General features: G+C 45.8%; 1 protein-coding gene across 2 annotated transcripts in view; it reads right to left on the reverse strand.

Annotated features, from left to right (window-relative positions):
• LOC112265049 (protein kinase C alpha type) overlaps positions 1 to 13,280 on the reverse strand; it is a 213,795-nt gene that overhangs the window by 129,533 nt on the left and 70,982 nt on the right. For both annotated transcript variants that reach the window (XM_024442060.2, XM_024442068.2), the window contains exon 3: positions 12,705 to 12,787. In XM_024442060.2, coding sequence (XP_024297828.1) covers positions 12,705 to 12,787 — 83 coding nt within the window. The remainder of the gene's footprint in view (positions 1 to 12,704; positions 12,788 to 13,280) is intronic.

A 13,280-nucleotide genomic window follows, 5' to 3' on the forward strand; every position in this document is an offset into this window, starting at 1 on the left:
AGCTCTTTCCTATAAAAGACTACAAAACAATAAAATGATTAAGTGGAGAGAACTTGATCTGCGCCTAAGTCGGGGACAGACTCTTGACCAGGCACAAATGACCATTTGGGAGGCTGAAAGAAAGAGATGGCGGGATGTCCTTACACATTTAATAAGTATCATCCAGTCTCTGGCTGAAAGAAACCTAGCATTCAGAGGTTAATCAGACAAACTTTTCCAACCAGATAATGGAAAGTCCCTAAAAGAGGTTGAATTACTGGCAAAATTTGACCAGGTTATGGAAAATTAAAGATGGAGAGACACATGCTCATTACCTTGGGAAGCGCAAACAGAATGAGCGGATACAGATTGTGAGTGACAAGACTCTGGAAGCAAGTGACTCAAGTAAGAGATTCAAAGTACTTCTCTATAATCTTGGACTGTACAGCTGACATTAGTCACCGGGAGCAAATGGCCATTATTCTGAGAAGCGTGGCTTTAAAGGGAAAGCCAGAGATTAAGGAACACTTCCACGGCTTTGTGAATGTTGAGGTTTACAACAGGCTTGAATCTGTCCACTGTCAACTTAGATAAGCTGAATGAGCTGAAGATTCCATTTGAAGATTGCAGAGGGCAGAGGGCAAGCTTATGACAATGGGGCCAACATGAAGGGCAAGCACCAAGGAATACAAGCCAGACTGCTCAGTAAAAATCCCAGAGCCGTGTTCGTCCCATGTGGAGCACATACACTAAACATTGTCATTGCACATTCTCTAGACCTTGTCATTGCACTTACTCTAGGCCTTGTCATTGCAGATGCTGCTAAATCGTCAAATGATGCAGCTGGGTTTGTGCCAAAGCTCTTCACCTTCTTTTCAGCTGGCACACAAAGATCGAGCGTTTTGAAGAAACACATGAAAATAACCGTGAATTCATTTAGTGACACGAGATGGGAGAGTAGGCTCCAAAGTGTTCATGCAATCAGGTATCAGGCTTCTGAGGTTCAGGAGGCATTACTGGAAGCCAGACAGACGGATCAACAATCCTGTGGCCAAAGTGGAGGCACAAGCACTCGCAGATAAAGTTGGGTCCTACCACTTCTTGATTTGATGTGTCGTATGGTGTGAGATACTGACAAAGACAAACAAGGTGAACAAGCTCCTCCAATCCGCCTCAATGCAGTTGTATACCACAGTGAATTTAATCTCAGATGAAAAGGGCTCCCGCAGTACCGTACATACCTGGAAACTGGATTTTCTGAGGCCCAGACAACAGCCAAAAGCATGTGTGAATAAATGAATGTGGAGGCTGTTCTGAAAGAGACTGAGAATTCAGCAAGAGGTTTTGCAGCTGATGAACCAGTGACTGATGCACCGAAGAACCTTGAAGTCAACGACTTCAACATTGTGGTCGACTCTGCTGTAACATCCACGGATGAGAGATTTGAAACACTCAACCAAGTGAAAACCAAATATGGAGTGCTGCTGACCTTCAGCACTGCCTCTCAGATGTCCAGTGAATCTTTAAAGGCTCACCGCATGGAAGTTGAAAACACTAACTTTCAGAGACGACGGTGACCTCAGTGGAATGGATCTGGCACACGAGATTCAGAATGGACCTGATCTGCCATCAGATAAGATGACCGACTGCCTTTTGAGCTGCTTTCCTTTCTATTGTGAGAACAACCTGGAGGAACTCTATCCTAACCTTTGGACGGCCCTAAGAATTGCAGTCACCTTACCAGTAGCATCATAAGAGAGAAGCTTTTCAAAAATGAAAGCTCATTAAAAGCTAGCCGAGGTCTTCCGTGTCACAGGAACGTCTGAGTGCTCTGGCCATCATGAGCATAAATCAAGACGTGGGGAAACGCATGTCCTACGACGACGTCATTGATGACTTTGCCTCGAGAAAGTGCAGAGGAGGAATGTCTGAATTAAAATCTTACCATCAAAACATTCAAATGTTTACACACTTAGGAACATTTAAGATTGCACGGCAGAAGTGCATGTGTAAATGACTGCTTAACTAACTAACTAAGTGACATACTTTCTCAATTGCCTCCAGACAGTCCAGATAGACTGGTGCTGATGCTGATGCTGAAAATGCCCAGGCTGTAGAGGGAACCAAAGTTAATCACACAGCTGTATAGGTTTTATTTGACTATTTGGAGACACATAGTTGCAGCCATAGCCGATAGGATTACGTTTACATTGTATAGACAAAGCTAATTGTTTAATATTATGAGGACGGGACTAATTGCCAGGCAGCAGAGCCAAAGCTCAGTGCTATATTTTATCATTTTATATTTTCTACAATTTCTTATTTATGTTCATGTTAATATTCACTTATCTTAAGATACTACAGACAATATTTGATTTAATGAATATTGTTTGTTTATACCTCAGTCTGTTTTATACAAGTCTACTTATTCTTAGACTGACAGATGGAGCAAACTGTTTTAAAGGAGGGAGGACTGTAGTGCCGAGCACTGGGGTGTCAGTGTGACTGTGTGGCAATGGCAAATGGTTTACATGGCTCAGGCAGGAGGGCCCCTTAGCAGAATTCTGCTTAGGTCCCCAGGGAGGTCGGGACCGGCTCCGAGTGAGAAAATAAGCATTAGCTCAATAACATTGTTTTGAAAGTATTCACAAGTAATCTATTAACAACATTGTACATACAGGAATTGATAACCAGATCACTCCATATATACATGTATATAACAACCATGATGACTGATATGAGGTTATATTCCCACCACATCAGTAGATGGTAGTAATATATCATGTTCATTCAATGTCTCGCTTTCATTTAGTGCCGTTTGATCAAGTAGCCTGCATATGACAGTGGATCATAATAATTAGCGCTGTGTGCTATGAGGAACTTCATTAGCCATACAGACTCAATGATCTGACACCGTTCATTTGTGTGGGAGGGACAAAAGAGACATTCAGCCTCGCATCCTGTGCATTGAGGCATTGGTGGTGTCCAAAAGGGCAACCTATTTCCTAAATAGTGCACTACTTTTGAACAGAGGCCCTGGTCAAAAGCAGTGCACTATACAGGGAATAGGGTGCAATTTGGGAAGCAGATATTATTTTAAAAAATACTTCAAACAAGAGGCTCATTAAAGCAACCTCATTAACAACATGTATTAAACTTGTTGACCCCCCCCACAATCTTCCTCAGCCACACTGAATTAAAGGGGCTTCTGTAGTCTAGTTAGCCTGGGTCTCGTTCATGAATGTAATTCTATGTGACGGTTATCAGAAGCTCCAGTGGAGCAGCGCAGGCACCAATGACTGTGCTGAGAGAGAGAAATACATAAATGAGAGAAAGAGAGAAGAGGGGGAGACAGGGTGTGTGTGTGTGTGTGTGTGTGTGTGTGTGTGAGAGAGAGATGAGAGCGCAGAGAGAGGAGAGAGAAAGAGGAGAAAGAAAGAGCGCAGGAAAGAGAAAGAGAAAAGTGAGGAAAGAGAGGTCATGGGTTTTCATTTGGCTAAAGGAGCAGGGACATCAGCACCCTCCACTCCGCTGTACATGTCAACACTAAAAGAACGAGAGAGTGTGTGCTAAGCACAAAAATGTTTCGAATTTCCAGCGCTCTGTGTGTGAGCCACAATCTCTTTGGAACGTCTGACACAGAGTGGAGGCTGCTGAGGGGAGGATGGAATGGCATGGCATCATGGAATGGGTCTCGACCCCGCCCTGTGCAACTGGGTACTGGACTTCCTGACGGGCCGCCCCCAGGTGGTGAGGGTAGGCAACAACATCTCCACCCCGCTGATCCTCAACACTGGGGCCCCACAAGGGTGCGTTCTGAGCCCTCTCCTGTACTCCCTGTTCACCCACGACTGCGTGGCCACGCACGCCTCCAACTCAATCATCAAGTTTGCGGACGACACAACAGTGGTAGGCTTGATTACCAACAACGACGAGACAGCCTACAGGGAGGAGGTGAGGGCCCTCGGAGTGTGGTGTCAGGAAAATAACCTCACACTCAACGTCAACAAAACTAAGGAGATGATTGTGGACTTCAGGAAACAGCAGAGGGAACACCCCCCTATCCACATCGATGGAACAGTAGTGGAGAGGGTAGCAAGTTTTAAGTTCCTCAGCATACACATCACAAACAAACTGAATTGGTCCACTCACACAGACAGCATCGTGAAGAAGGCGCAGCAGCGCCTCTTCAACCTCAGGAGGCTGAAGAAATTCGGCTTGTCACCAAAAGCACTCACAAACTTCTACAGATGCACAATCGAGAGCATCCTGGCGGGCTGTATCACCGCCTGGTACGGCAACTGCTCCGCCCACAACCGTAAGGCTCTCCAGAGGGTAGTGAGGTCTGCACAATGCATCACCGGGGGCAAACTACCTGCCCTCCAGGACACCTACACCACCCGATGTTACAGGAAGGCCATAAAGATCATCAAGGACATCAACCACCCGAGCCACTGCCTGTTCACCCCGCTATCATCCAGAAGGCGAGGTCAGTACAGGTGCATCAAAGCTGGGACCGAGAGACTGAAAAACAGCTTCTATCTCAAGGCCATCAGACTGTTAAACAGCCACCACTAACATTGAGTGGCTGCTGCCAACACACTGACACTGACTCAACTCCAGCCACTTTAATAATGGGAATTGATGGGAAATGATGTAAATATATCACTAGCCACTTTAAACAATGCTACCTTATATAATGTTACTTACCCTACATTATTCATCTCATATGCATACGTATATACTGTACTCTATATCATCGACTGCATCCTTATGTAATACATGTATCACTAACCACTTTAACTATGCCACTTTGTTTACATACTCATCTCATATGTATATACTGTACTTGATACCATCTACTGTATCTTGCCTATGCTGCTCTGTACCATCACTCATTCATATATCCTTATGTACATATTCTTTATCCCCTTACACTGTGTATAAGACAGTAGTTTTGGAATTGTTAGTTAGATTACTTGTTGGTTATTACTGCATTGTCGGAACTAGAAGCACAAGCATTTCGCAACACTCGCATTAACATCTGCTAACCATGTGTATGTAACAAATAAACATTTGATTTGATTTGATTTGGAATGGCATCAAACATGGAAACCATGTGTTTGTTGTATTTGATACCATTCCATCTAATTCCGCTCCAGCCATTACCACAAGCCCGTCTTTCCCAATTAAGATGCCACCAACCTCCTGTGGTCTGGCATGCAAGCGCAGGGGCATGTGCTACTGAGAGCGCACGCTGGTATTCGACTCCGTTGGGGGCGAGGGGTGAAAAGGAGGAGAGGAGGGTTGGAGTGTGCCATAGACGAGCATGATTACATCATAGAGACATGGGCGGCTAGCAGGCTACATTTACCGTCAGGCATTTACCATTCATATACTGGGGAGGTAGGAAGGACGGGTCCTTCATGACTCAGCCACTGACTCTATCAGGCAACATCCCCAATGACAACCTATTCCCTATATAGTGCATTGTTTTGAGACCAAGACTCGATGGCTGCGTTCACACAGGCATCCCAATTAAGATTTTCTTCCCCCACTAATATCTTCCCCCACTGATATGTTCACATCTGATCGGTCAAAATACCAATTAGTGAAAAAAAAGATCAGAATTGGTCTGCCTGAGTAAACAAAGCCTACGTATTACCCCGAGTAGTACACTATGTAAGGAATAGGGTGCCATTAGGAATGCAGACATCTGTGTTTCATCTCCATGGCCCTGTAGGGGGACCAGGAAGTCCATGCATTATTAATGGTGATGGGGAAAAAATTTATAGTTACATATCGGGATATTATTTCTGATGATATAGCGTATCGCTTTATTTTTGTGCTGGTTGCCTGTACCTGAACCAAAACTCCAGTATTTTTCCTTCATACTTTGTTATCAATTAGGGACCGAATTGTATTTCCATGACTGATCAAATCCATTTTATTCATGGCTCTCTCTCGTCTCTCTGCAGCAGACATATGGTGAGCAATATGTTTGGAACATCGAATAAAATCACAGTCTTGAATCGCAATACATATCATATCGCCAAATAAGTATGGTGATATCATATTGTTAGGTTCCTGGCAATTCCCAGCCCTAATTATTAACCAAACTTGTTCTGCAAAACACTACACATACTTGCCAAGCCTCTGTTGGCAACAAAGAGCAGAGTGGTCAAATGAAACCATTTTGAAGCAGTTAACTGCACTAATCTAGCTAATTAACCCTCAATGTGCCTCCGGGAAAACATAGCCCTCATGCTCAAGTGGAAAGGGTGGTATTTGGAGATTGGTTGATGCGAGCACAACAGTTTTTCATTAGTCCTTTACAGTACACTTTGCCATAGGAACCTATTCTTCAGTATGTTTGCTTTTCCATATTGCTGAAGTGCTCTAAGTTAGACCTAGTCAGGGCTAGGGTCCCAAATGGCACCCTATTCCTTATTTAGTACACTACTTTTGACCAGAGCCCTATGGAAAGTAGTGCACAATATAGGCAATAGGGTCCCATTTGTGACAGAACCATGGTTTATGCTCCTAGTATTCACCCTTTATTTTGGATTCTGCCCACCTAGCAATTCGGTTGCTAGGGAAAACTGCACATAGCGCTAACATCAGAAGCCTCCTCCCTAAGTTTGTTTTACCCACTGCTTTAGCACACTCTGCTAACCCTGATGTCCTTGCCGTGTCTGAATCCTGGCTCAGGAAGGCCAGCAAAAATTCTGAGATTTCCATACCCAACTATAACATTTTCCGTCAAGATAGAACTGCCAAAGGGGGAGGAGTTGCAGTCTACTGCAGAGATAGCCTGCAAAGTAATGTCATACTTTCCAGGTCCATACCCAAACAGTTCGAACTACTCATTTTGAAAATTACTCTCTCCAGAAATAAGTCTCTCACTGTTGCCACCTGCTACCGACCCCCCTCAGCTCCCAGCTGTGCCCTGGACACCATTTGCGAATTGATCGCCCCCCATCTTCAGAGTTTGTTCTGTTAGGTGACCTAAACTGGGATATGCTTAACACCCCGGCAGTCCTACAATCTAAGCTAGATGCCCTCAATCTCACACAAATCATCAAGGAACCCACCAGGTACAACCCTAAATCTGTAAACAAGGGCACCCTCCTAGACGTCATCCTGACCAACTGGAACTCCAAATACACCTCCGCTGTCTTCAACCAGGATCTCAGCGATCACTGCCTCATTGCCTGTATCCGCTATGGAGCCGCAGTCAAACGACCACCCCTCATCACTGTCAAACACTCCCTAAAAGACTTCTGTGAGCAGGCCTTTCTAATCGACCTGGCCCGGGTATCCTGGAAGGACATTGACCTCATCCCGTCAGTTGAGGATGCCTGGTCATTCTTTAAAAGTAACTTCCTCACCATTTTAGATAAGCATGCTCCGTTCAAAAAATGCAGAACTAAGAACAGATATAGCCCTTGGTTCACTCCAGACCTGACTGCCCTCTACCAGCACAAAAACATCCTGTGGCGGACTGCAATAGTATTGAATAGTCCCCGCGATATGCAACTGTTCAGGGAAGTCAGGAACCAATACACGCCAAGTCAGGAAAGCTAAGGCCAGCTTCTTCAGGCAGAAATTTGCATCCTGTAGCTCCAACTCCAAAAGTTCTGGGACACTGAAGTCCATGGAGAACAAGAGCACCTCCTCCCAGCTGCCCACTGCACTGAGGCTAGGTAACACGGTCACCACCGATAAATCCATGATTATCGAAAACTTCAACAAGCATTTCTCAACGGCTGGCCATGCCTTCCGCCTGGCTACTCCAACCTCGGCCAACAGCTCCGCCCCCCCCGCAGCTACTCGCCCAAGCCTCTCCAGGTTCTCCTTTACCCAAATCCAGATAGCAGATGTTCTGAAAGAGCTGCAAAACCTGGACCCGTACAAATCAGCTGGGCTTGACAATCTGGACCCTCTATTTCTGAAACTATCCGCCGCCATTGTCGCAACCCCTATTACCAGCCTGTTCAACCTCTCTTTCATATCGTCTGAGATCCCCAAGGATTGGAAAGCTGCCGCAGTCATCCCCCTCTTCAAAGGGGGAGACACCCTGGACCCAAACTGTTACAGACCTATATCCATCCTGCCCTGCCTATCTAAGGTCTTCGAAAGCCAAGTCAACAAACAAGTCACTGACCATCTCGAATCCCACGTACCTTCTCAGCTGTGCAATCTGGTTTCCGAGCCGGTCACGGGTGCACCTCAGCCACGCTCAAGGTACTAAACGATATCATAACCGCCATCGATAAAAGACAGTACTGTGCAGCCGTCTTCATCGACCATGCCAAGGCTTTCGACTCTGTCAATCACCATATTCTTATCGGCAGACTCAGTAGCCTCGGTTTTTCGGATGACTGCCTTGCCTGGTTCACCAATTACTTTGCAGACAGAGTTCAGTGTGTCAAATCGGAGGGCATGCTGTCCGGTCCTCTGGCAGTCTCTATGGGGGTGCCACAGGGTTCAATCCTCGGGCCGACTCTTTTCTCTGTATATATCAATGATGTTGCTCTTGCTGCGGGCGATTCCCTGATCCACCTCTACGCAGACGACACCATTCTATATACTTCCGGCCCGTCCTTGGACACTGTGCTATCTAACCTCGAAACAAGCTTCAATGCCATACAACACTCCTTCTGTGGCCTCCAACTGCTCTGTACCGCTAGTAAAACCAAATGCATGCTTTTCAACCGTTCGCTGCCTGCACCCGCACGCCTGACCAGCATCACCACCCTGGATGGTTCCGACCTTGAATATGTGGACATCTATAAGTACCTAGGTGTCTGGCTAGACTGTAAACTCTCCTTCCAGACTCATATCAAACATCTCCAATCAAAAATCAAGTCAAGAGTCGGCTTTCTATTCCGTAACAAAGCCTCCTTCACTCACGCCGCCAAACTTACCCTAGTAAAACTGACTATCCTACCGATCCTCGACTTCGGTGATGTCATCTAACAAAATTGCTTCCAACACTCTACTCAGCAAACTGGATGCAGTTCCGTTTTGTCACTAAAGCACCTTATACCACCCACCACTGCGACTTGTATGCTCTAGTCGGCTGGCACTCGCTACATATTCGTCGCCAGACCCACTGGCTCCAGGTCATCTACAAGTCCATGCTAGGTAAAGCTCCGTCTCATCTCAGTTCACTGGTCACGATGGCAACACCCATCCGTAGCACGCGCTCCAGCAGGTGTATCTCACTGATCATCCCTAAAACCAACACCTCATTTGGCCGCCTTTCGTTCCAGTTCTCTGCTGCCTGTGACTGGAACGAATTGCAAAAATCGCTGAAGTTGGAGACTTTTATCTCCCTCACCAACTTCAAACATCTGCTATCTGAGCAGCTAACCGATCGCTGCAGCTGTGCATAGTCTATCGGTAAATAGCCCACCCATTTTTACCTACCTCACCCCCATACTGTTTTTATTTATTTACTTTTCTGCTCTTTTGCACACCAATATCTCTACCTGTACATGACCATCTGATCATTTATCACTCCAGTGTTAATCTGCAAAATTGTAATTATTCGCCTACCTCCTCATGCCTTTTGCACAATGTATATATACTCCCCTTTTTTTCTACTGTGTTATTGACTTGTTAATTGTTTACTCCATGTGTAACTCTGTGTTGTCTGTTCACACTGCTATGCTTTATCTTGGCCAGGTCGCAGTTGCAAATGAGAACTTGTTCTCAACTAGCCTACCTGGTTAAATAAAGGTGAAATAAAAAAACATGTGCAGCGAATCTATCCCGGCTGAGCAATTCACATTGTACAACCTCTCTGCGTGCCAAATGGCACCCTATTCCCTATATAGTGCACTATATGGGCCCTGTTCAAAAGTAGTGCACTATATAGGCAATGGGGTGCCATTTGGGATGCGTATCCCATGTGGAATGGGCTAAATTATTAAGATGTGGGCATTTCGCGAGGCTAACGTTGGCTTGCGGCGGTCATTACGGCTACATTAGCAGACTCAAAAAAACAACGCACACTTTTTGTTTGAATGCATCCGGAAGCCCATGAACCAGAGACACTTTTCAGTAGGAACAGTGCTTTTCTTACATTATGTAACTCAACCATCTGTTACTGTAATGCTGAGAAATGTGGCCACAGATGACTGATTTGCTAATAACATATCTGATAGGATGCCCTAGATCTGAAGTCACTATGGGGGTCGGTAAGCTGGTTGGTAAACTGGTCCTAAATCTGTGAATAATGACAACTTCTGCCCTAATAAGTCCATAAAGTTGGATTACTATAATTAACATGAACATATATCTGGAATGCTGACAAAATGGGGAGTTACCTGCTGCCCTTATCATAACCCCTCTAAGCCCCACTAGCAAAGACAATCCCTTAGCACAGGGGTGTCAAACTCATTCCATGGACGACCTGGCGCAGGGTCTCCCGAGCTCGGTCCTTGGGATTCAAAAGGGGTGCATGTTTTGTTTTTCACCCTAGCACTCCACAGCTGATTCAAATAATCAACTGATCATCAAGCTTTGATCATCTGAATAAACTGTGTTACGCCATGCCCAAACCGGACGCGCGCCATCGTGCGCAAAATAATTTTGTCCAAACGCGATCATGACACGCAGGTTGAAATATCAAAACAAACTCTGTACCAATTATATTAATTTGGGGACAGGTCGAAAAGCATGAAACATTTATGACAATTTAGATAGCTAGCTTGCTGTTGCTAGCTAATTTGTCCTGGGATATAAACATTGGGTTGTTATTTTACCTGAAACGCACAAGGTCCTCTACTCCAACAATTAATCCACACATAAAACGGTCAACCCGAATCGTTTCTAGTCATCGCTCCTCCTTCCAGGCCTCTTTTTCTTCTTTGGACTTTATATGGCGATTGGCAACTAACTTTCATAAAAAGGTGCATTACCACAACCAACCTCGGTTCATCTTTCAATCACCCACGTGGGCATATGTTCCTAAAAATCAATGAGGAGATGGCATGGGGGTATATGCTTCTAAAAATCAATGAGGAGATGGCATGTGGGTATATGTTCCTAAAAACCAATGAGGAGATGGGAGATGCGGGACGTGCAGCACATTCTGTGTCACAAATAGAATCAACTTCTATTTTAGCGCCTGGCAATGCAGACGCTCGTTGGCGCGCGCGAGTAGCTTGGGTGCAATGATTGAATAACGTGCATGTGTACATTTATTTAGCAATGCTCGCGCATGCCACGCGACCGGTCTGGTCAGCAATCAAATACAAGGGAGGAGCGAAAACCCACAGACACACAGCCCTCGGTGTAATGACTTTGACACATGTGCACGTACTACTTTCTTTAGAGCTTGGGTGTCAGCCGCGGGGCGTTCTACTGAAGGCAGCGGACGGCTGAGGAGCTTGAATGACATCTCCAGTTACGGGCCACCCGGAGAAGGCCATGAGAGGGAGAAAGAAGTTGAGTCCCAAATGGCATCACATTGCCTATATCGTGCACTATTTTGGACCAGGGCTCTGGTCAAAACTAGTGCACTCTATAGGGAATAGGATGTGTTTTGGGATGCAACCAGTCAGAGTTGTGCTGCTAGGCCAGGCTAGTGTACCTTCACACCTAACGTGCTAGGAGGCCACACTCCCACAGAGGAAAGTACTAGGAGTCACTCTTCATCCACTGCTTTGGCATCTAAGTGGTGATCCAAGTAAGATTTATTCAGGAGAGATTTATGCACTAAATAATTCAACACAGATGCTGAAGGTTAATGTAATATCTTTTCATGTGATGTCAAGAGTACCAAGTATGACACTGGTGTGGGTTGTCATTTAGTTAGACTACTGGGGCCAGTCAAAAGTCTTAAATCATGGGGAATCTCCCCATGTCCCAGCTCTTAACAGGGAGTAAACGAGTGTACACTTCGGAGTGGACCTGGAAATGTCCTCGAGTGATATAATGACTGGGACAAAGTGACCCCTCAGAAAATAAAATGAGGTATATTGAGGTGAAACGAGGTAAGCTGGCCATCAGCTGGTATGATTCATCCAGAGAGCCCTGTTCATTATCCGACTTCCTGCCCGAGTGAGAGATTAAAGCAGACGTGTCCAAAGCCACTGAACTTGAAGTGACCGGTTGCGTTCACTAGGCATCAAATTGAGAAGGGTCCAGGTGGTCATTTTGTTTTCCATTTCAGAACACACCGTTTTAAATGGAAAGTTATTGTCAGGTGTTTGAAAGTAGAGTATAGAGCCAACTTCTTTATGATACCAAACCAAAAGAACTCTGCCAAAATTAAATTCCTACAACTTCAAGCCAAAAAAACTAGCCTGACTGGCCTCCCAATACACAGAGCAAGGTGATGTATGATACTACAGCTCTGGGCCTCCACACACAATGATCTCCTGTCAGACAAGGAGCAGACTCATTCCTCTTCCTTAATGCTCAGCCCCGGTCAACGAGACAAGGACGTTCGGTCCGTCCTGCAAGGCTGTCACTTTGAGAGTAGCCATATACTTAGCCTGCGTCCCAAAAGGCACCCTACAAAAACATTTATACACTATATGGTAATAGGGTGTCGTTTGGGACGCAGGCTTGGAAGAGATTTGCCTTGGCGGTGCCCCCTTTCGCTAGGGGTGCATTTTGGGAGGGGTACATTGACAGAAGCTTAGGGACCCTGAGAGTGGAGAGGCGGTGAGAACATGAGGGGTAGAGGGTGGGGTACGGCTACTTACGTCTGTGTCGGGACCCTTATCCGCACCGGGGCAAGAGAACGTGACAAACTCATGGCACCTCTTGTGGACCACGAAACAGCAAACTGCAGAGAGAGAGAGAGAGAGAGAGAGAGAGAGAGAGAGAGAGAGAGAGAGAGAGAGAGACAGAGAGACAGAGACAGAGACAGAGACAGAGAGAGACAGAGAGAGACAGAGACAGAGAGAGACAGACAGAGACAGACAGAGACAGAGACAGAGACAGAGACAGACAGAGACAGAGAGAGACAGACAGACCGAGACAGAGACAGACAGAGACAGACAGAGACAGACAGAGACAGACAGAGACAGAGAGAGACAGAGAGAGACAGACAGACAGAGACAGAAAGAGACAGAGACAGAGACAGAGAGAGACAGAGAGAGAGACAGAGAGAGAGAGAGAGACAGAGAGAGAGAGAGAGACAGAGAGAGACAGAGAGAGACAGAGAGAGACAGAGAGAGACAGAGAGAGACAGAGAGAGACAGAGACAGAGAGAGACAGAGAGAGACAGACAGAGACAGACAGAGACAGAGAGAGACAGAGACAGAGAGAGACAGAGA

Source organism: Oncorhynchus tshawytscha, linkage group LG02, assembly GCF_018296145.1.
Source record: "Oncorhynchus tshawytscha isolate Ot180627B linkage group LG02, Otsh_v2.0, whole genome shotgun sequence".
Classification (NCBI taxonomy): Eukaryota; Metazoa; Chordata; class Actinopteri; order Salmoniformes; family Salmonidae; genus Oncorhynchus; species Oncorhynchus tshawytscha.